The sequence below is a fragment of the Arthroderma uncinatum genome, assembly GCF_011692745.1.
Source record: "Arthroderma uncinatum strain CBS 119779 chromosome Unknown scaffold4, whole genome shotgun sequence".
NCBI classification, from domain to species: domain Eukaryota; kingdom Fungi; phylum Ascomycota; class Eurotiomycetes; order Onygenales; family Arthrodermataceae; genus Arthroderma; species Arthroderma uncinatum.
The window spans coordinates 2,442,704-2,464,183 of NW_022983866.1; the positions used below are offsets into that span (position 1 = coordinate 2,442,704).

Consider the following 21,480-nt stretch of genomic DNA (forward strand, 5'->3'; position numbering starts at 1 on the left):
GGACGGGAGTTTCAATGGGTTTTTGCCATTTAAGATTTCACATATAGATGGCTGGCTTAAAACAGGTGTATTTATATATTTTAAGCGCACTGTACCATAGAAATAGAATCGTGGGTTTAACGTCCTTTATATTGAATATAGATATGTGCATGTTTGCTCTCAGCATGCTTTAAGTCTAGGCGCGCCAGGATTGCATGTGTAATGACGTTTTGGCCGAGATCTTGGTTTCCCTACGCAAAGTACCTTGAAGCAGAAACCCTAGCAAAGGAAAAAACCACTCGCCCTTATTCAGATAATCAGCATATACCATGATACGATTAGATGTTGGGTCTAAATAGCTCGAGTTAATGATTCCTGGCCCCAACACTCGAGTTCCTGCGCCGTGACGACCATGAAGCCGGCCCTTCCAAGCGGCCGCTTCTGGTCCAACTTCATCCCACGGCAGCAAGTTTCGCGAACCCCATTTGCTCTCAATACACGGCACCTATCATCCTCCTCGCCGATATTCGCGCCGCGATTGCCATCGTCGTTGTCGCCGCCACCCCGTTTCAGTCGCCAGCTACCGCAATGGATCACTAGAGGCGCATGGAGAGGGAGCCAGCGGAGAGCTTACGGATATAGCCAGAGGGGGGAAAGCTCACACCATGGGTCATACCGAGAGCGCAGTCGATATGCCGGGAGAGGCACCGTTCTCCTTGCTTCTGCCATCGGTGCTGCAACGCTGACTCCGGCGGCGCTTCTTCAGCTGGCAGAGAAAAATAAACAGGGCGACGGAATGAGTACTCGTGAGCTTGAAATGCTCCACGCTTCACGGGCTGAGGCCCAAAACATAAGGCGTACTGGACGAGGGATAGTGGACGAGAATGGTGATACCAATCCCGAAAGACGAAACCCTAAGAACCTCTTATGGCGCGTATACGGCCTACTGGACGAGTATGTGTTCGAAGTGATTGCTACGGGGTTCCGGTTCGTACACCTGGTGGTTCTCTTTATCCCAGTTATAGTGAGCGTGCCTATGATTTTCTTCGGGCAGAGAGTGAAGGATCGGGATAATCATCGGAGAGGCACTCTACTGTGGTATGCATTTGTGGTATATACCATGGAACGTGCTGGATCTGCGTTTATTAAGGTAGGGACCTCCTTTGCGGTACTAGAGCTGTTGCTCCGGGCAGGCGAGCGGAGGATACCTCGTTTTGATCGCTGGCTAATTGCAATATTATGATTCTTGCTTGATGTGCAGCTTGGACAATGGGCTGCTTCGAGATCTGATATATTCCCCCCAGAGCTATGCGCTTTAATGTCATCGCTTCACTCGCACGCGCCTGCACACCCGCTACATGTTACAAAGCGCACTATCAGTAGAGCGTTCAATGGCCTGCCATTTGATGAAATCTTTGAGGAATTCGACGAAAAGCCCCTAGGAGTCGGTGCTATCGCTCAGGTTTACAAGGCAAAGCTACGCCCAAGTTTGGCCGGCTCGTTGGACCTTGCATCCAAACCCGCAAATCTTCGCGAGAAGGTGAGAAAAAACGTCAACGTTCTAGTTAAGAGTACCCCGGAGAGCGTACCATCGTCGTACATTGCGATCAAGGTCCTTCATCCAAAAGTCGATAGGATCGTACGGCGAGATTTGCGCATTATGGGATTCTTCGCTACACTTATACACTGGATTCCTACCATGGAATGGCTATCGTTACCGGATGAAGTCGAGAAGTTTGGCGAGATGATGAAACTTCAGTTAGACTTGCGAATTGAGGCTGCGAATCTCGCATTCTTCCGAGAGAACTTCAAGTCGCGGACTACGGCCAGATTCCCATACCCGTACACTGAGTATACAACGCGCGAGGTGCTGGTTGAGGAATTTGCCCAAGGAATCCCCCTCGCTACCTTCCTAGAGAATGGCGGCGGCGTGTTCCAGCATGATATTGCTCATGAGGGGTTAGATGCCTTCCTTCACATGTTGCTCATCGATAACTTTGTACATTCGGACCTCCACCCGGGAAATATAATGGTGCGTTTTTATAAACCAAGTCAGCTAGACCTCTCCTTGAGCGTACAGCATCCGCAGGGAGCATTGGTATCAGACAACGGAAATAGTGCAACGGAGTCGGTACTGGCACGACTAAGGGAACATCGAAAAGACCCAGCCGCTTGGAATGCCGCGTTAAAGCAGATTGATGACGAAGGCTACCGGCCTCAGTTGATCTTTATTGATACCGGGCTCGTCACTGAACTCAATGCCGTTAACCGACGTGATTTTCTTGACCTATTCCGAGCTATTGCTGAGTTTGATGGATACAAGGCAGGATATCTCATGGTCGAACGATCCCGCCAACCCGACTCGGTGATTGACGCAGAAATATTTGCACTTAGGATGCAACATCTAGTTCTCAGTATTAAAGGGAGAACTTTTGCGTTAGGAAATGTCAAGCTAGGAGACATATTAAGTGACGTACTATACATGGTACGGAATCACCATGTGAGACTTGAAGGCGACTTCATCAACGTTGTCATTTCTGCTCTACTCTTAGAGGGCATTGGAAGAAGGTTGGATCCTGATCTTGATATATTCAAAAAGTTCGTATTTCCCTTTATTCTATTGGTATATTTCTTCAAATTCGAGTCACTAACTGGGCCTCAAATAGTGCACTGCCAATCCTCCGCCAACTTGGGTCTAAATCCACGCTGCTCAAATCCGTTCGCGAGGGAGATACATCCATGCTCCGCGTATGGGTTGGGCTGGAGGCACGAAACTTCCTGAAAGCCAGCATTTCGAGTGTCGAGAAGTGCGTGAAATACGATCTGTTGTCCCCGAATATTTAACCCACGTAAAGGCACTCCTCTTTTCATTCTTCTCATACAATCCATGCATTGTCAAGGTATATCTCTAGCTCAGAAGGGCGATATCTGTACATAAACCTGACTATATTTCTTTGTCGCATCTGGTGGAATATTCGTTCTCCGTACTCGCATATAGACTCTCGGAGGCTCTGGTTAAATATCTCTACTTAATATTCATCCATTCCAATTACTCCTTACCAAGTATCGGATAAAAGTACTCGACTCTCCTTTCTAGCTGTTCTTCTATCCCCAGATCGCTCGGCACAGTCGTTGCCGAGAAAACGCCTTCTTCTCCACCACAAACCTCTTGACTCCGTAGATCCTAACACACTCCTTGACATGTTTCGCAGAAGCAAGCTATTGGGCTCTCACCTCCATCCCCGTCTCTGCCGCAGGAATATAACAGTATCGACGGATACCGTGACCAAGAGGAACCGCGATGCCATCCTCCAGCCCTTCTTCGTACGTGGATTATGGCGAATATTCCGAGATACCTCCGTCGACCTGGAGATGAAGGATATAGGACTCCTACTATAGAAGACACCGAGAAAAACGCCTCTACCAGCGTACTACCGTTCATATTTCCTTCTCAGCCACCAACTCCTCGCTGTCCTACGCCGCCGATCCTCTCGCATTTTCGACAACGGCCTCCGCTCACGCATAATCTGCCTAGAATAAACGGGGACGGCAATGGGAATGGAACAATTACGCCAGTGCATATTCCAGAGGGCCAGGTTGCGCCGCTTACCTGGAAAGAACGCATACGACATTTGACATGGTCATTTTTCACGCTTACCATGGCCACGGGCGGGCTGGCGAATGTCGTATATACGATCCCTATTCAGGCTGGATGGCTGGAAATAATTGGTCTGGTTATCTTCTTGATAAACCTGGCATTCTTCGTGGTTATCGGCGTATTGATGTGTCTACGGTTCTATCTATATCCGTATACCTTCAAGGCGTCGTTTCTGCACCCGACGGAATCACTATTTGCACCGGCTGTGATTGTTTCGTTCGGTACTATCCTCATCAATGTTGCCCAGTATGGGCCCAGCCATGCTGGGGAATGGCTTGCACATGCAACCGTGGTCCTGTTCTGGTTTGATGCGGCGCTGGCCGTCACCCTATCCGCGGGTATCTACCTTATCCTGTAAGCTCAGAGCTCAGTTTCACCTTTTTTAAAAAATCTCGTTATGAGTAGGTAGATGGCTGATATTAGTTGATACAGCTGGTCGACGCAGACGTTTACCATTGCTAAAATGACGCCGATATGGATATTCCCCGCGTACCCGATGCTGATCATCGGCCCTCACGCAGGAATTCTGAGTGCCAGCGTGCCTCAGAGCCATGCTCTTCGTATCATCATCGGCGGCTGGACTATACAGGGCGTCGGATTTCTAGTCTCACTGATGGTCTACTCTGCATTCATATACCGCCTGATGACGCAGAAGCTGCCAAACGAATCCCTACGGCCTGGAATGTTTGTCTCTGTTGGGCCAAGCGCGTTTACCGTTGCTGGGATTCTGAGCATGGCCGAAAACGCTGCTAGGTCCTTACCTGCTGATTTTATGGGCGATGGAAAGCTGACGGCGAAGATTCTGTTTGTGGTTTCGAACTTTGCCGCTCTGTGGCTGTGGGGGTGAGTCTGCTGTCGTACAACAACAAAAAAGACATGCATTTGCTAACAGTTTATTTCAAGCCTGGCGATATTCTTCTTCTTCATTGCCGTTTTCGCCCACTGGACGCCCGCTCGTCGTGGCCGGATGGCATTCTCGATGACCTGGTTCTCCTTTGTGTTTCCGAACACCGCACTAACGACAGCCACTTTTGCCGTCGGGAGGGCCTTTGGAAGCAAAGGCATCCAGATCACGGGCTATGTCTTTACCGTCCTGCTCTTTATCACGTACTTCTTCGTATTTTTCATGATGGTGCGAGCGATCCGATCACGGCAGATCCTGTGGCCGCAGAAGGGAGAGGACAAGGACGAGGGCGGGTTCAAGATCAAGGAGCACAAGCCGGATGATTCAGTCATACTACCAGTACGTATATAGACATCCTCGGATCATATAGTAAAGAACGGCCCCTTATGGCGGTCTAATGCTGTGTGTCGGGCAAGGGTATGGGGCCATCATGCAGTAGTAGGCTCCCACTCTCTATCCAAACGGCAAGGTGGCCGAGCGGTCTAAGGCGTTCGACTCAAGTATCTAACTTAGTTTGTGTCTAACACGAGCTTGTATTCGAATGTGAGTTTCACGCGTGGGTTCGAATCCCACCCTTGTCAATTCTTTTTCTTTTTGCCCTTACTTTGTACTCTTTCTTTACTCTATGTATGTACTCTTTACCTTATCTTTTATTTTACTTTACTAGATCTATCAAGAGTAAGAATTACATGTCGAGTACAACTCGTCTTGGGCAGTTTGACATCAATAAAAGATAATAGCAGCCAGATACCACCTTTGACGTGGTTCTGGGCTATACTAACTAACTAAAAGAAAGATAAATATACCCGAAAGCTTTACAGGCTGAATATGTGATATACTCTCAATATTTTTCGCCGGCTTGGCTCGCGGTGTTCATGGTATGGTATATCGCCACTGTCGTATGCTCCATTATGAGCACACACTCCTCGGGATACAACTTATTCGTCTCAATAAGCTCCTGAAGGTATTTCTGAGCCATCCCGACAAGCACCTCTACTGTCTTGTTGTGCTGATTAAGGGGCCCTAGACGCCATTGACTCATATTCTCACAGTAGCTGGCAATCTGGTCTTACCATTTTTTGCTACATACTCGTCATATTGCTTTGTTGCAGCATATGTTGTTGCGGCGCCTATCGACACAATGTCGAGTTCAGAGAGATCACGGCTCTTGGCGATATCTTCATAGAACTGGGCCGCATCGCTGCCAACGTCTACTACCGTCAGACTCAGTGCATAAGATTATGGGGGAACAGTGTATCATACGCTCGTGAAGACCCATGGTTTTAGTTTGCTGGTGTGGATATTTAGGGAGATTTAGTTAGATATTGGGTGATTCAAACAACAGCACGACGATGGCACGACGATGGCACGATGGAGGGGCGAGGAGTGGTTTATATATCAGGAGCAGCAACTACCATGTCCATTTATCTAGTCTGGTGAGGGGTATATTCTCGCAATTTGGCCTGCATATGGTAAGTTGGGCATACAACACGAGGCCCTCACGCATAACATCTACATGTACGGAGTACATATTGGGTTATCGCCAAAAGAAGCAACTTCACCCACGCCGGAGGGAACAAATATATAGAAGGGAGAATGATTGGTGTGGCTGAATGTATAAGGGATGCCTCGACGTAAGGCTGAGCGTCACACTCCGTACAACTAAGGGGCTGTAGATTGCTCAGCTCTCTATATTGACGGTACTTACTGTATTTAGAGGGCATCGGCGAACTACCGATCATATGTATGATGTATAGATGGTAGAAATCGATGTGGTAGGCCATTAGAGACGATTGACGTTGATATAGATATAGTTTTAGTGATAAATCTTAACTATCAAGTTAGTATCGAATGTCAGCTATACCAGCAAGGCGCTACTATGTAAAAGAAGCTCACGGGGGACCTCCATCAATTTTCATCATCATCGCAATCACCATCGTTGCTTGTTCTTACCGTTTACCATATCAACTTTAACGCCAGCTCGGTGGCGGTGGCTTCGTCACCAACTGACTCACGGAGGCAGCACTCAACCTTGATATCCAGCTGGAAAAGCTCGAGGCCCACCAGGGAGTATCAAGAGTCGAGCTTCTGCCCTGTTCGGACTCTCGATTTAGACCCGGAGAGGATATTAGCTCGGCGCTACTCGCGGACGGAGTCATCAGAAAAGTTAGGGGACGCGTATGAAGGATGCACCAAACTCGATTGGACAAAGATGGGAGAGTCGCACTCAGCCGCATTCGATGAAAATGGGTGACCAAGATAACATATAAAATGCAGCTTCATCGTCCACCGACTGTGGTTTTTTTGTCTCTTCTCCCCAGCAGGCAGCATTCATAGGGTACCTCACCTTATCAGTGTTGCTTCTCATAATTCCTCATAATTCCCCCTCCAGTTTCGCTCGTTAGTTAGGCACAATGGCTGCAGTTGAAGGGAATCTTGGGTCAGCGTTCGTCACCAGAGACACGCTGGCCGCAGAAGGTGTCTATGAGATGTTCATTCCTGGATTCGGTGTTCTGTCCCGTATCATTTCTACACTCTTTCACATTGATATATCGCAATATCTCCCCTTTCTGTTCATCGCGGCCCTGACAATCGCCGCGTCTCGGTACTTTTTTGATGGCGTCTCCGACTTCGTGCACAACCATTTCATGTCCTCGGTGCAGGTCCAGGTCGATGATGAAATATACAACTACCTGATGTATTGGGTGTCGAAGCAGCAGTTCGTCAGCCGGTCGACAGATATCTTCGCTTCCAGCTCAATGGAGAGCGAGTATGTGTCGAGGTACAACGGTGATGATGATGATGAAGATGATGAGGGAGAGAGGGACGATGATGACGACGGAAGTAATATGATTGGGGACGAGGAAGAGTTCGAAGAATACTGGGAACGAACGAACAGATGGGACAAGATCAAGCCCATCCATTTCACGCCTGCTCTTGGGACGCACTACTTCTGGTACAAGGGACGTTTCCTCACGATCGACCGAGCCAGGGAGAAAATGCAGATGTGGACCGAGACACTCCGAATCTCTTGTCTGGGCCGGAACACGGAGTTTCTACGAGAGTTGATACGTGAAGCCCAGCTGAGCTATCTGAAACGGGACGTGGATAAGACGATTATCTATCGGTGGACGAAGGCAGACCCCTCATCATCGCCAAGCTGGACGAGATGTATGGCACGACATCCGAGACCGCTATCCAGTGTCGTTTTGGACCAGGAGCAGAAAGATGCCTTCCTGAACGACGTCAAGGACTATCTCCATCCCTTCACCAAGCGGTGGTATTCTAACCGTGGCATTCCGTATCGTCGAGGATATCTCTTCTACGGACCACCGGGATGCGGAAAGACAAGTCTCTGCTTTGCTGTGGCTGGGTTGCTTGGACTGAAGATCTATGTCGCCAACCTTAGCTCTCCGGGCCTGACTGAAGAAGGGTTGGCGTCGCTTTTCGCTACCCTCCCTCGCCGGTGTATCGTCCTTCTAGAAGACATCGATACGGCGGGAATAACCAAAAGTCGTCTGCAGGCCCCCGCTTCGACTTCCATTTCACCTTCTTCGCATTCTTCCACCCCACAATCTGCCTCCATACAGGGTCACGCCAGGTCCGAGAACGACGAGGATGATGATGACGGAGATGGTGCAGGCGGAAGCGGCGGACACGACTCCGCAGTGCAGCTACAGGGCATCTCGCTTTCCGCACTTCTCAACACCATCGACGGTGTAGCGTCTAGCGAAGGTCGCATTCTGGTCATGACCACAAATCACGCCGAGAATCTCGACCCTGCACTGCTCCGGCCTGGGCGCGTTGATCTGATGGTCGAGTTCCGCAATGCAGGCTCAGATGCTATTATCTCTCTGTTCCGAGCCATCTACTCCGAAATCGAGGGAGATTGGGGTGACCACTCTTCCTCCAGTAAGAAGAGCGAGGGTATGAGAAATGGAGAAGAGATCGCCACCAAGACCAAGTCAAACGGAGCCAAGCCAGTCGCTTCGAAGACTGACACAACTCCAAAGGTAGCCGATCGACACTCTGTGGGGAAGACATCAGCTACAACAACTACCCCAAGTGCTACCGCTCGGCGACGGACAGGTCATGGCCTCTCCGCCGATCAGATACATGAGCTCGCCAAGGAGTTTGCGAGACAGATACCGAACGAGCAGTTCTCTCCCGCCCATATACAAGGATTCATGTTGTCGCATAAGGCGTCTCCGCGAGCGGCGGTCGAGCATGTAGGGGAGTGGGTGGCCAAGCACAGCAAGACCAACAACAATCAAGGAGCCGATGCGGTGAAAGTTGATTAATCACGAAGAGGGGAGGTGTCAGTCAGTTGCCAGTGAACAGCATCATCTGAATAGAATAGATCTGCACGCCACTATATACATTAAAGATAGATATCCAACATATATATATATAAAATAAATAGATAATGAAGTGAATGATAGCGAATTACCTTTGCCACATGCCTTGATCTAAATACGGGTATGCTCTTGTTCTGTCTACAAAGGATTATAACTGGAGGGGGCCTGAGCAGCTCCCCACACCGGAAGATAGGCGGAAGATAAGTAAGAAGAGGATAAAATGCCCGTCATTGCTAGAAGCCGTGGAGCCGCCAAGGCACGGTCATCCTGCGATCTTCACACAAGCCTTGCCGTGGCGCCCATTTCAGCCTGTCATCCATCTTCCCAGAGCTCCATCCGTGGTAAGACCCATGATCCTGGGCCTGCCCGCTCCCTGCTTGTCCCCTGACCTCGTATATAGTTCTACATAGAAGGCGGAAGGGCATCATGTGTATATTATGTCATCATGCATACCACGTGATGTGGCCGCCGGAACAACGTTAACCCTATAAGAAACAGACTGCTTAGCTAATAACCTTACTTGGACGCCCCTTGGTGGTTGGTCCCTTTGGATCTTTTTCGCCTGCCCAAACATCCACTCGCCCTTGAGACGCCAGCTTGACACGGCCTCAGACGCAGGTTCACGTCAGCCAAGCCAGCCAGGCAGCACGGCGGTCGGTCCCTTGTCCTCTCCCCAGGAAATTAATATGAGGGCTGAAGTCGCCGGTGCATGAGACTCTGGGCTGGCGTGCATGAAGGACAGGGAATAACCAACACCAAAAACCCTTGCAAGGCGCGACGACGACATCATCTCAGGAATCAAGGCTCAATGCCCAAGGCTCGTCTGTGTTACGAGAATCTGAATCTGTTTCGACACGAGGGACTCCGAAAAGAAGACCCTTTAACAGACCAGGCCCAGGGTTTCAACCTGCTCGTGGCGGAATAAACATTCCTTAACGGTGTTAGGGGTTCGCCAGGTGGTAGCCCGGCCGTGCAGTGGATCCTTTGAGTTTTCTACCAGTCTTGACGGCCTGTCCGATGCATGATGTACGACAGCCACTGTTATCCCGCGTGCCTATTCTAAGGCCTAGTCGCGAAAATGGATTGGATATAGATGACGCGGAGGCCTGGGACGGCTATTTGGGCGCGTGCCGCAGCCAAGAAGGGTACTTGGTCGAATTTGGTCGAATAGCTATATCTTCCGAAAATGCCAATAATTTCACAAGAGACTAATTAGACGACCACACCCTTACCCCTTATCAGCCATATACAAGGGTTGCAGCGCGAGGCTGTTAGCCCTTTCTGAAGCAAGGTTCGGTCTCCGAAGCTTTTTTGGTGATGTATCATGGCGCCATCGACTCCGTATTAACGCAGGTGCTATGATGCGGTTTGCCGCCGTGCAGCGAACAGTGTTCAGTCATCTTTTGGTTTATTCTTGTCATTAGCTTTCCCTCTCGCCAGCGTCTCATGGCGAATCATCGCATAAAAATAGAGATCGTCGGAAGCTATGGTGTATACTGCGGAAGATCGACATGCCGCAATGATATCTCACTGGCCTCACACCTGAGGGCAGTATCTGCCTATCAAATGTCTATTCTTGCTCATTCGGGTTGAACACGCCATGAATGCCGAGGCTGGTTGGGTGGTGAGACGTTTAGGTTCGTGCCCCTGGATAGGCTTCAAGGGCGGTACTCCGTATGCTTGTATTTGCCTTTTTCGCGGGGTTTCATGCTAGGTCTGGGATTCTGCAGTGAAAATCTCCGCACGACCCTTGCCTTCCAATTATACTTGCATACTTCTGATATATACTCACATACTACCATGGTTTCTCTCCGCCGGCGGTCACTCCTAGTCTATCCTAGGGCTGTGCCCATAACTTATCATGGAATGCGGGGACCAATCCACACCAACCGTTCGTCCTGTGAAGAAATGGATCTGCGTTTTCGGCCTCCCAAGGATAGAACAGAGCCAACTCTGTTCGTGTCCGCGTCTCACTCTTCCCCTTTACGGATGTCCTCCGGCTCTTCGACATGACTTATCTCTAGACCCACCCCGTACCTCACAGCAGTGAGAGCCCGAAACCAGCCGGATCCCCCTTCCATTTTACTGATCTCCAAAGTAGCCGAGAGGAAGGTTACATTCCAGTTTGATATCAAGTTACCAGGTGACTTACCTTGGGGTGCACGCTATGCCATCTCCTAACCATACCGACGCTGATCCGGAGTTAAATTTGACCAGCCAGGTCCGGCTACCACCATCGTGCCTTTCGAGAAGAGTCTTGGCTGAGTGAATCCGAAGCTAGAGATACCGAAGGGCCGTGGCTCATTGGTACCCAATTTTACCGTGGATAGGAAATGACAGGATGAGCCAAGGAGGTTCCGCCGAAAATGGGGCAGATAGCAATGAACATGAAATTATATCTCGCGATGTATATGTATACAAACCTTTTTTTATTCATGCTCCAAAACTATATGAAGGCCTTCCTCCCCCGCCGAAGCTCTGGTTCTTCTCTTCTCTTCTCCAAGCAATCAACTGCCTTCACTCTTTCTTCTTCTTTACCAGTCAAAAAGACCAGCTTACATCTTCAAGATGGGTTTCATTACCAAGGCCCTCCCCCTCGCCCTGGCGGCGATGTCTGTCGTCAACGGCGCTGAGATCTTGGAGACTCGCGCTGGTGTCCAGACCCTCGCTGACAAGTACATCGTTGTCATGAACGATGGTGTTACCGAGAAGGCCTTCGACTCTCACCGCTCATGGGTCAACAGCACTCACCGCCGCCGCCTGATCCGCCGTGGTGCCAAAGCCATGGGTGGCATGAAGCACACCTACAAATTCCCCACTGGCATGAAGGGATACTCTGGTCACTTCGACGAGGACATGATCAAGCAGATTGCCAACCATGCTGATGTAAGAAATAGCTATTTTTCTTCTCCCTACTTGGATCATTGACTAACGATACTTCAAGGTCAAATATGTCGAGCGTGATGCCCGCGTCCAGACTATGGCGATCACTGAGCAGCAGAACGTCCCATCTTGGGGTCTTGCCCGCGTTGGTTCCCAACAGGCTGGTGGTAACACCTACTACTACGACGACTCCGCTGGTGAGGGCTCTACCGCCTACATCATCGACACCGGCACCGATATCCAGCACGAGGAATTTGAGGGCCGTGCCAAATGGGGAAATAACTTCGTTGACGACATGGACATGGACTGCAACGGCCACGGAACTCACGTTTCCGGAACCGTTGGAGGCGCCACCTTCGGTGTCGCAAAGAAGGCCAAGATCGTCGCTGTCAAGGTCCTTGACTGCAATGGCTCCGGCTCCAACTCTGGTGTTATCATGGGTATGGAGTGGGCTACCCAGCAGGCTATGAGCGGTGGTGCCGACAAGGCTGTCGTGAACATGTCTCTTGGTGGTGCTTTCTCCCAGGCCTCCAACGATGCCGCAGCCGCCATCGCCAAGGGTGGTGTTTTCTTGGCTGTCGCTGCCGGTAACGACAACGTAAGTTCCTCTACAGCCCCAGTCATCTACTAAAGTTGTGGATGTATCCCACTAACCCAACATGTCTTCTATAGGTTGATGCCGCTGAATCTTCCCCTGCCTCTGAGCCATCTATCTGTACCGTCGCTGCCTCCACTGAGCAAGACGGTAAGGCTTCCTTCTCTAACTACGGCCAAGTTGGTATGTAGCATCCCTCCCCCTTTCCTCAATACTATAAGATTATAAGGCTAACATCTGCTCCAGTCGATGTCTACGCTCCTGGTGACTCTATCACCTCTGCCAAGCCAGGTGGTGGCTCTCAAGTCCTCTCCGGTACCTCCATGGCCTCTCCACACGTTGCTGGTCTCGGTGCCTACTTCATCGGACTCGGCATGGCTGGTGGCCCCGGTCTCTGCGACACCATCAAGCAGAAGGCCATCGACGCCATCGCCAGCCCTGGCGCAGGCACCACCGGCAAGCTCATCAACAACGGCTCTGGCATGTAAATTGCTGGTCTCTCTTGAAAATCTGCTTTTGACTGGTCCCTTGTGGCAGGTTCGAAAGTAAACTACTTTACCCAAAAAGTGGTTTTCAGTTTTGTTTCACTGAACATATTTGAAGAAGAAGAAGAAGTGTCGAGAAGTTGTCGACTTTGTAAATAGCTCCCCCCTTTGTTTTGATGGCTTAGCTGTGCCTCCCCTTCTCTCATTGAATGGATGTCTGCATCCATATTTTACGTACATATTAATGGATTTATTTGAAAATCCCATACCTTGGTTTTTCTAACCGTATTCATCCTCTTCTCGTGTTTCCCTTGACTCGCCATCCTTGCAGTTGACTTGAGGTTCGCCATCGTCGCTTAGCTTGGGATTGGCATCCTGACCGAGTGGAGGCCTGATATGCAAGCCCGCTTCGACTACGGAAATGGCGCTTGATGGGCTGAAGCTTAACTGCACCTCACGATAGTTTAAAGCGGCGGGCAGGTACACCCTCAGTAGCGCCAAGACTGTAAAAGCGGCCAGAAAAACACCCGAGTTGGAAACCGCTTTCGTATCTGTAAATGTTCTATCTTCGATGCTATACTCCGTACACATAAGTTTAACATGGTAACAGTCAAATTGCTTGACAGATGCTCGTAGTAGCGGGCAACGTGTTACTGGCCGTCTTTTAAACCTGGCGATCAATAAGTTCCCCAGTACAAGCAAACTAACCCAAAATGTACTCCGAGCCTCGCATCTACGCTCAAGTGGCTCCCATTCAACTACACGAATACGGGAAATACCTAATTAGGGACTCCGGAGGTTAGAGAGACGCAGCAAAGACGATAGTAGTTCTGCCTATTCTATTCGCGACTTCACGGCGGACAAAATTACTATAAATACCACCCAAGATACCCCGCAAAACGATCTATACACATCTTCTTTTATTCCATTGACAGCTTCAGTGTCATAATCCCATCTACCATGGACCCTGCTCAAATTATCGAGAGGATTTGCTCCGCCAATGGCTCCAAGTTCCATGCTGCGGCCTTCAAGGTCTCTGATCACGAAGGTAAACGACAAGAGACCGCTTTCGGTGTATAGAAACGACCACTAAGGCACTGCTCATATCCGTTTTAGGGAAATTATTACATTCCACAACTCATGGGACTCTGAAGGTTGACGGGTCCGGAGCCCCTGTGACGGAGGACTCGATGTTTTGGATTGCTTCCATGGCCAAATTAGTCACGGCCGTAGCTGTCATGGTGGCAGTCGAGAAAGGGCTTGTTGGTTTAGACGATGATGCCGGGGCTATTTTACCAGAGCTTGCGGAGCCTGACATCATTGTTGGGTTTGACGAAGAAGACAACGGTATGATCTCCTTATACGCCTGGTGGGTAGATATCTCAAACTAATCGAGACACAGGAAAGCCGATTCTCCGTAAGGCAAAACAAAAAATTACCTTACGACGGCTGTTAACTCACTCTAGCGGGTTTGTGTATCTTGCCGTCAATGCATCGGTTAGGAGATGGGCTGAGTATCACAACCATACTGCCACGACAGATGTAACGTCTAGGGTAAGTCTACCACCAGGCATCGTCCACCGGCTACAGAGCAAGTGCCGTATAATTATCCGTAGACCGAAACAGACATCTCACATTGCTTGCAGGACACATATCGCTTGCCCTTGGCCTTCGAGCCAGGCGAATCCTGGGGCTACGGTCCCGGAATCGATTGGGCCGGTTTCATCGTCGAAAAGGTTTCAAATCAGAAACTTGAAGAATTCATGCAGGAGAATATCTTCCGAAAACTTGGCTTGACCGCAACCACGTTCCATCCTGAAAGTCACCCCGAATTTGAGACAAGGCGCGTCGAACTTTCTCAACGGGCGCCGGATGGAACTCTATCTTCGATCCCGATCCCATACACGATCCCGGCTAAGGATGATATGGGCGGTATCGGGCTGTACTCGACGCCTAAGGAATATACCCGTCTGCTGCAGATGATACTCTGAGGAGGAGAAAATGTCCTGCGGCGCGAGAGTGTTGATGCAATTCTCTCTCCCCAGCTAGAGAGCAATGAAGAGCTGAACGCAATTCGCAATCGGGGTCCAGAGCAAATGAGTCGCATGATCAATCCAGGGAAGGTCATTGATATGGGCCTATCAACATGCATTAACCTAGATCAAGTCCCCAATGCCCGGTCTCCAGGATCTGTGTCTTGGGCTGGAGCTGCAAACGCTTTCTGGGTATGTCCTCTAACCCCAGCTATTAACATCACCAGCTTGGCGTAGCTATTGCTAACTGCTTCTCATTTAGTGGCTGGATATGAAGGCTGGTATATGCGGTACCCTCTTTTTGCACTCATTTCCTCCCTTTGACTCTTCTGCGCTGGACATGTTGGATGAGCTCGAAGCTGCTGTGTATAAGCAGTGTGGTGTTGATAAATAGTTAGACCTCGGTATTGACCTCTGTAGCTAGTTATTTAGCTCTTCGACACGAGCTACCGCCACCAATCAACCGCACGCTCGTGTGGCTGCCAACTTCCATAGACAAGACGAATATATAAATATTTATACCACATATATTTTCCAATACTATACGTATGATCAGAATCAATAGCCATGTCCTCTCCCGATAATCGCAAATCCGTCCTCATAACTGGGTGAGCTCCTCTGTCCCAAGACCGGGCAACGACGACGACGAATGCAGAGCTAACGCGTCGTACATAGCTGTTCGCCAGGTGGAATTGGCCATTCCCTGGCTCTTGAGTTTCAGCGCAATGGCCTACGCGTTTTTGCAACTGCAAGAAGTAAAGATACACTGGCAGACCTCGAAGAGAAGGGGATTGAGACCATGAGTCTTGTGGTGGACGAGGAGAAGAGCGTCTTAGCGTGTTTGGATGAGTTGAAGTCCATACTGGGCGAAGGGAAGGGATTGGATGTCCTAGTCAATAATGCGTAAGTACTTTTATACGTCCTACCAACTTGGATATGTTGACTTTTGATATTCGGCCATTTGCTAACTCCTCATACCTATTCTAGCGGACGAAGTATGATCATTTCTCACCGCTGGTAACTAATCATCTGCAGAGAGAGTGGCTGATATTTAGGATCGAACAGATTACACCGTCCCAGCTCTCGATGTAGACATGGACGAGGTGCGTCGGACATTCGAGACTAATATCATAGGGGTGATACATATGTGCAAGGTGTTCACACCACTCATCATCGAGGCCAAAGGCACAATTGTGCAAATAGGATCTGTCGCAGGAGTAAGTCCTTTAATCCATCAATTATTTACTAGTATCACATTAGTGCTGGCCTAACGAATGAATAGATAATACCTTAGTTTTTGGATCTGTATACAATGCTACCAAAGGTGCACTGCATTCATACAGTGATACGCTCAGAGTGGAATTAGAGCCCTTCGGGTATTTATGCATTCCCTACAACTAATTATCAAGCAAAACCAATACTAACAATCCGGTCTAGAGTCAATGTCGTCACCATTATAACTGGCGGCGTTGAATCACGGATTGCTCGCACACCGCGCACACTAGCACCTGATTCTATATACCAGCCAATACGGTCTGAATATAACCGTCGTGTCCAGCACAGTCAGGACAAAGCCACACCAAACGAAGTGTACGCTCGACAGGTGGTCACACAGGTTCTGTACGGCCCAGCTCCATGGCGCTGGATATGGCCGTGGAGACTGAGTCCGAGGAAATGGGTATGGGCTGGGAGTAAAATCGCATCGATTTATCTGCTTAGTGGTGCCTGGCTTTGGGTCGCGGTGTTCAACTTTGCCTTGGGTCGTATGTTTAACCTGGGGAAGTTGAGAAATGCAAAGGGAAACAGCACTATCAACACTGTTGGCCTAAGACGCTAGAACATACACCTACATACATAGTGAGGACCACGATGAAGACAAAATCTTAGGTATCAACCTTCGATGTAATACATATGCGAGAGCACACAGCTATTCAGCCCCACATCTGTATTTCAGGTTTCAGCCATCCACTGAATATTTTCCCCTTACATATCCTTATACACAGCTAGTTACAGGTTCCAAAAGAAAAAAGAGTCCTTCTATAGATTAACATGTGGCGTATAGACTGAACCCACATTTACGTGCTAAATAAAAATAATGACACAAGATGGAAAGGAAAGAAAAAGATATATGGATCAATAACTTGAAACAGGGGTCGTGGCTTCACCTAGTGCACTTTTTCTGCAACAGCAGGAGTAAAAACGGTTAGTACAACATGTCAGTGATCTGAGAAAAAGAGCATACGCCTGTATCGTCCAGTTGGGTCTTCCACTCACTCCTGAAGGAGGGAGGGTTGAACATGCAAAGAGACAGGGTAAAGATGCAGAAAAGTCGAATGGTGGCCCGAGTTTTAAATACCAAGCGTGAATTCAACACCGACATCAATATCTCTGGCCATCTTGACGACCTTGGAGAATTGGACGGACTTCTCGGCGGCGACCTGGAGGTCCTCGATGGAGAAGATCTTGAGGCCAGACTCGCTGATCTAGAAGTAGGATGTCAGTTAGAGGGGAACCTAATCATTTCATGCCTCAATCTTGTGATAAACTTACCAAAGCGTGGGCCTTCTCCATGTTGGTACCTTGCAATCTGGCGACGATTGGAGTACGGAGGTTCATCTCTTGGACGACATTGATCAAACCTTGAGCAATGGCATCACATCTCACGATACCTCCGAAAATGTTAACGAAGATAGCAGTGACCTTGGGGTCGCTGGTGATGAGCTCGAAAGCAGAGCGGATAGCGGCAGGAGTGGCACCACCGCCAACGTCAAGGAAGTTAGCGGGGCTTCCACCGTTGAGCTTGATGATGTCCATAGTGGCCATGGCGAGACCAGCACCGTTGACTTCATAACCGAATAGTTAGTAAAAAAAAGGATAACATGAGATTCAAAATAAGGCGTGCTTACCCAAGCATCCAATATCTCCATCCAACTTGATGAAGTTGAGGCCAGATCTAAGGCATTGGTTAGAATTGCAAATATACTCTTCATGGTTGTTATGGGACCGCTTACTCGGCAGCCTTGACTTCATCAGCATCTTCTTGGGTGGTGTCTCTCCAAGAGAAGACCTCCTTTTGTCTGAACTCGGCATTGTCATCGAAACCAAGCTTGGCGTCCATGGCAAGGACCTGGTGGTCGGAGGTTTCAGACAGAGGGTTGATTTCAATCTGAGTGGCATCCTTCTCCATGAAGACCTTGTAGAGCTTCTTGATGGTTTCCATAGCCTCTGGGACACATTGTTCGGAGAATCCGAGACCGGTAGCGATGTTTCGGGCAATATCATCAGTAACACCGGTGTGGATGTCAATTGGGGTAGTGGTGATGGCCTCGGGGGTATCCTTAGCGACAGCCTCGATATCCATACCACCCTGCGAGGAGGAGACGATGACTGGGGCCTGGGTCTGACGGTCCATCAGGATGGCGAGGTAGAACTCTCGGCGGGCGAACTTGCGTTCACAGATGTACACGGCATTGCAGAGACGACCTTGGGCACCGGTTTGCTTGGTCACAAGCTTGTGGCCGATCATCTGGTCGGCGAACATGCGTGCCTCAGTTGGACTGGCAGGGGGGGGGAAGATGTCAGTCTGGCATCAACAACAAAGAGCAGCGGTACAATAAGAGTAGAACACATACGAGTAGATCACTCTCACACCTCCCTTCAAGCCATTGTCGAAGGTACCCTTTCCACGGCCACCGGCCAAGACCTGGGCCTTGATGACCATGTCCTCACCACCTATCATCATTCCTCTCTCAGCCTTTTCGTTCTTCAGTCAATTGAGGGTGAAGTGGAAGTAAATATACCGATTTTCTTCGCAATGGCCTCAGCCTCAGCACCAGTGCGTGCAACTTCACCCTGTGGGACACCGACGCCATACTGTATTGCACCAATGCCGCGTTAGAAAGCTGCACTGCACGTCGTAGAGATAAACAGTCAATACTAACAGTTTTGAGGAGGTTGGCAGAGAGATATTCGTGTATCGAGAGGTTCCTTCGCTGCGATTGAGCGAATCTAGTGCGGAGAGGCGACTCCTACAAGCAACACAGGTTCGCGTATTAGCATTCCACGCCATCCGGAAGCCGAGAGACCAAACAATTGAGGTACGGGATAGAGGTTAGGTTGCGGAACTCACGACGGCGGATCTGAAAGCCGCAGCAATTGGCTTGCCACGAGCGAGCTTGAACATCTTGAAAATCAGCTCCGACGGAACCCAAGAAGAAAGTATTATACAAAAGGGCGAGCGGGAGTAGAGGATGGCGTCTTTTGGAGATGAAGAGATGGAAGAAACGCAAGCAAAAATCGGAAACGTGGTGATGCTTTGCCTTGCGCATCCATGGAGGTTCAGAGATTGATTGGCGGAGCGAGCCGGGTGGGTAACGTGAACGGGTAATACGCATACAAATACGGCCCGATCTGCTCCGGACACCGCAGAAATAGCAGTGGGCGGTACTGAAAGATCAATACGACAGTACGGCTAACGAAGGCTTGATTATTTCCTTACATTTATATCAAACATCTAACATCTTCAAGGACGAGAGAAAAAAAGAGAGAGAAAGAGAGATAAGATGGCGTCAGAGGCAGATGTGATATTTAACAGGGCGAACGTCGCTCTAGCACGAAGCCAGAGGCTGATTGCGTCCTGGCTGCCTCCCAAAACTGCCGAAGAAAGTGCCAATACAAAGTCGGAGGAGGAGCTCCAGCGAGAGGAAGACGAGATATTCACAGCAGTCCCGGAGAAGTAGGTGTCTCTTTTCAGTTTTACTTGATAAGTTTCTTAACTAACATGGTCTTCGTGTCTTGTAGACTGGGCCTTGGAGCGCCTATACCCCAGAAAGAGGCAGATGGAAGCATAAAACGAACAGAACTCAGCTCCAATGACAAGCTAAGGAAGCAGCTTTTGGGCAAGAATTTCCGAAAGACCGAAGCACCGGGGCCAAAAAATGCTGGCTCCCGGATAAAACAGACCGGCTCTACTCCAAACCAAGCGAATGAGGTGGCTGAGGACAGTGACGAGGAGGACGGGAGGTCGTCATTGGGTAAAAGCAAACGAAAAGGAAACTCAGAGGATCAATCGTCGGCCGTGAAGACGGGTTCCGGCGTGAAGAAGAGAACCGGAAGTTATCTTGATGAGGTTCTCTCGCAGAGAAAACCGAAGAAAGGGAGGAGATGAGCCGTCTGGGGATTATTATTATGGAGGTGCACTCCCCCGTGGCCGGGCAGACTGGAAACTCTTCAGCAAATCCTCATACGCATTGTGTTGTGACTTGTTCGCGGAGCCCCTTTGGGCCGAGTTTGTAACGCTTGGTGTTAGGCTAGACTCAGGTCTTCTCTCCGCTCTTGTCCGCCAGGTTGCCTGTGGCTGTGGCTGTGACTGTGACTGCGACTGTGGTTCGGGCTGTTGCTGCGACTGTCTTGCAATAACCTGTTTGGCAGGCTGAGTTGCAGGGCTATTTTGAGAGGCAGAGGCAGAGACGTTGCTGGGAGCACTTGTCTTTTCAACGCCGGACGTGGTCCCTGTTTGTTTGAAAGTTTCAAGCAGATACTCTATATCCGGTTGGTGTTTTCGTATTATAAACCGTTGTGTCCAGCTCAGATCCTGCAGGAACTCGACGTTGACGCTCTGCCTGTCCGCTTCCCCAAGCACGTTAAACATGACCCATAGACGCCTCATTTGCGAGGCCTCGGGGAACTTCTCATAGACGACGGATGTCACTTCCATGGGAATTCGTCGCTGCGTGCGATCGAATAGCTCGATCATCTCCTTTACAACAAGGCCCATCCAATTCTCTCCTCCGCCCATTTTCTCGCCGACACAGTATAAATCTATCAGGTTACTGTATTTTATTTTTGTGTCCACGACTTCTTCCGACCTCATGTGAGCGCCATACAGCCATTCCACAAATGCTGTGAACGTCTTAGAGTCAAGATCTGGAAGCCGAACTGGCTCCGTAGAATCCCCTATGGGAAATAGACCAGACAACCCAATGCTCTGAAGTAGAAAAAGGGTGTACCTGAAATTCTTCATTATCTGGGCCAACGATAAACTTGATCGTAGTTTTGAAAGGGTTGCTACTATCGTACCAGTCAGTCGTGTTTACTACCCCTTTCTCGTCCTTCTTCTTAAGATAGAACAAAGGCCAGGCTGAGAAGCCGGGTAAAACAGGAAAATACGAACATGGACTTCATTGTTAGCGTGTCGGCTTCTTCCTCTTGTTTGATCTTTTGTTTCTTTTCTTGCCTCTGCCCAAGAGACGTGGATCGGGCTCTCTTCGATGTACTTCGAGGCGCGTTTCTTCGCGATCTTGTCTGGCGTTGCCGTCTTGACAAAATTGGCGCGTCACTATCGGACGAGTCAAAATCACAGTCTGAAATCGAACTCAAACTCGACTCGGAATAAGTATCATCTGGCTCGGCTGATCTGTATGGGATATCTGCTATCTTCGCTGGACTGCTGGGTGGTGAAGGTGATGGTGGAGGAGGGAACGCCATCTTCTATGCCTGGAAGCAGGGCAATAATGCCAAGAGATATATGCGAGTCTCTTTAGAAGTAGAAGTCGAAGCTTAGGGGATGAAAGTAGTGATATGAGT

General features: G+C 49.4%; 7 protein-coding genes across 7 annotated transcripts; 5 read left to right on the plus strand and 2 right to left on the minus strand.

Moving 5' to 3' along the window:
• Positions 1–391: 391 nt before the first annotated feature.
• Positions 392–4,892, plus strand: GIQ15_06091 (atypical/ABC1/ABC1-C protein kinase; the record flags this gene model as incomplete). The annotated part of the gene is made up of 7 exons (XM_033553508.1): positions 392–1,003; positions 1,241–2,011; positions 2,060–2,577; positions 2,646–2,727; positions 3,192–3,991; positions 4,070–4,480; positions 4,541–4,892. The coding sequence occupies 7 exons, from the start codon at positions 392–394 to the stop codon at positions 4,890–4,892; spliced, it is 3,546 nt and encodes a 1,181-aa protein (XP_033404652.1).
• A 490-nt stretch (positions 4,893–5,382) lies between these two features.
• GIQ15_06092 (uncharacterized protein) lies at positions 5,383–5,820 on the minus strand (the record flags this gene model as incomplete). The annotated part of the gene is made up of 3 exons (XM_033553509.1): positions 5,383–5,564; positions 5,615–5,752; positions 5,805–5,820. The coding sequence occupies 3 exons, from the start codon at positions 5,818–5,820 to the stop codon at positions 5,383–5,385; spliced, it is 336 nt and encodes a 111-aa protein (XP_033404653.1).
• A 1,135-nt stretch (positions 5,821–6,955) lies between these two features.
• Positions 6,956–8,842, plus strand: GIQ15_06093 (mitochondrial chaperone ATPase (Bcs1); the record flags this gene model as incomplete). Its single annotated transcript, XM_033553510.1, has 2 exons — positions 6,956–7,311; positions 7,441–8,842. 2 exons carry the CDS (start codon positions 6,956–6,958, stop codon positions 8,840–8,842), a joined length of 1,758 nt encoding a protein of 585 aa, XP_033404654.1.
• Positions 8,843–11,467: 2,625 nt separating this feature from the next.
• On the plus strand, positions 11,468–12,865 carry GIQ15_06094 (proteinase R; the record flags this gene model as incomplete). The annotated part of the gene is made up of 4 exons (XM_033553511.1): positions 11,468–11,785; positions 11,844–12,380; positions 12,455–12,560; positions 12,624–12,865. The coding sequence occupies 4 exons, from the start codon at positions 11,468–11,470 to the stop codon at positions 12,863–12,865; spliced, it is 1,203 nt and encodes a 400-aa protein (XP_033404655.1).
• A 957-nt stretch (positions 12,866–13,822) lies between these two features.
• On the plus strand, positions 13,823–16,590 carry GIQ15_06095 (beta-lactamase; the record flags this gene model as incomplete). Its single annotated transcript, XM_033553512.1, has 10 exons — positions 13,823–13,910; positions 13,979–14,231; positions 14,329–14,416; positions 14,509–14,794; positions 14,855–15,087; positions 15,158–15,261; positions 15,571–15,798; positions 16,239–16,271; positions 16,333–16,485; positions 16,527–16,590. The coding sequence occupies 10 exons, from the start codon at positions 13,823–13,825 to the stop codon at positions 16,588–16,590; spliced, it is 1,530 nt and encodes a 509-aa protein (XP_033404656.1).
• A 653-nt stretch (positions 16,591–17,243) lies between these two features.
• GIQ15_06096 (uncharacterized protein) lies at positions 17,244–19,078 on the minus strand (the record flags this gene model as incomplete). Its single annotated transcript, XM_033553513.1, has 8 exons — positions 17,244–17,378; positions 17,446–17,738; positions 17,802–17,848; positions 17,907–18,478; positions 18,545–18,627; positions 18,696–18,768; positions 18,837–18,923; positions 19,025–19,078. The coding sequence occupies 8 exons, from the start codon at positions 19,076–19,078 to the stop codon at positions 17,244–17,246; spliced, it is 1,344 nt and encodes a 447-aa protein (XP_033404657.1).
• A 379-nt stretch (positions 19,079–19,457) lies between these two features.
• GIQ15_06097 (uncharacterized protein) lies at positions 19,458–20,062 on the plus strand (the record flags this gene model as incomplete). The annotated part of the gene is made up of 2 exons (XM_033553514.1): positions 19,458–19,630; positions 19,696–20,062. The coding sequence occupies 2 exons, from the start codon at positions 19,458–19,460 to the stop codon at positions 20,060–20,062; spliced, it is 540 nt and encodes a 179-aa protein (XP_033404658.1).
• Positions 20,063–21,480: the final 1,418 nt, after the last annotated feature.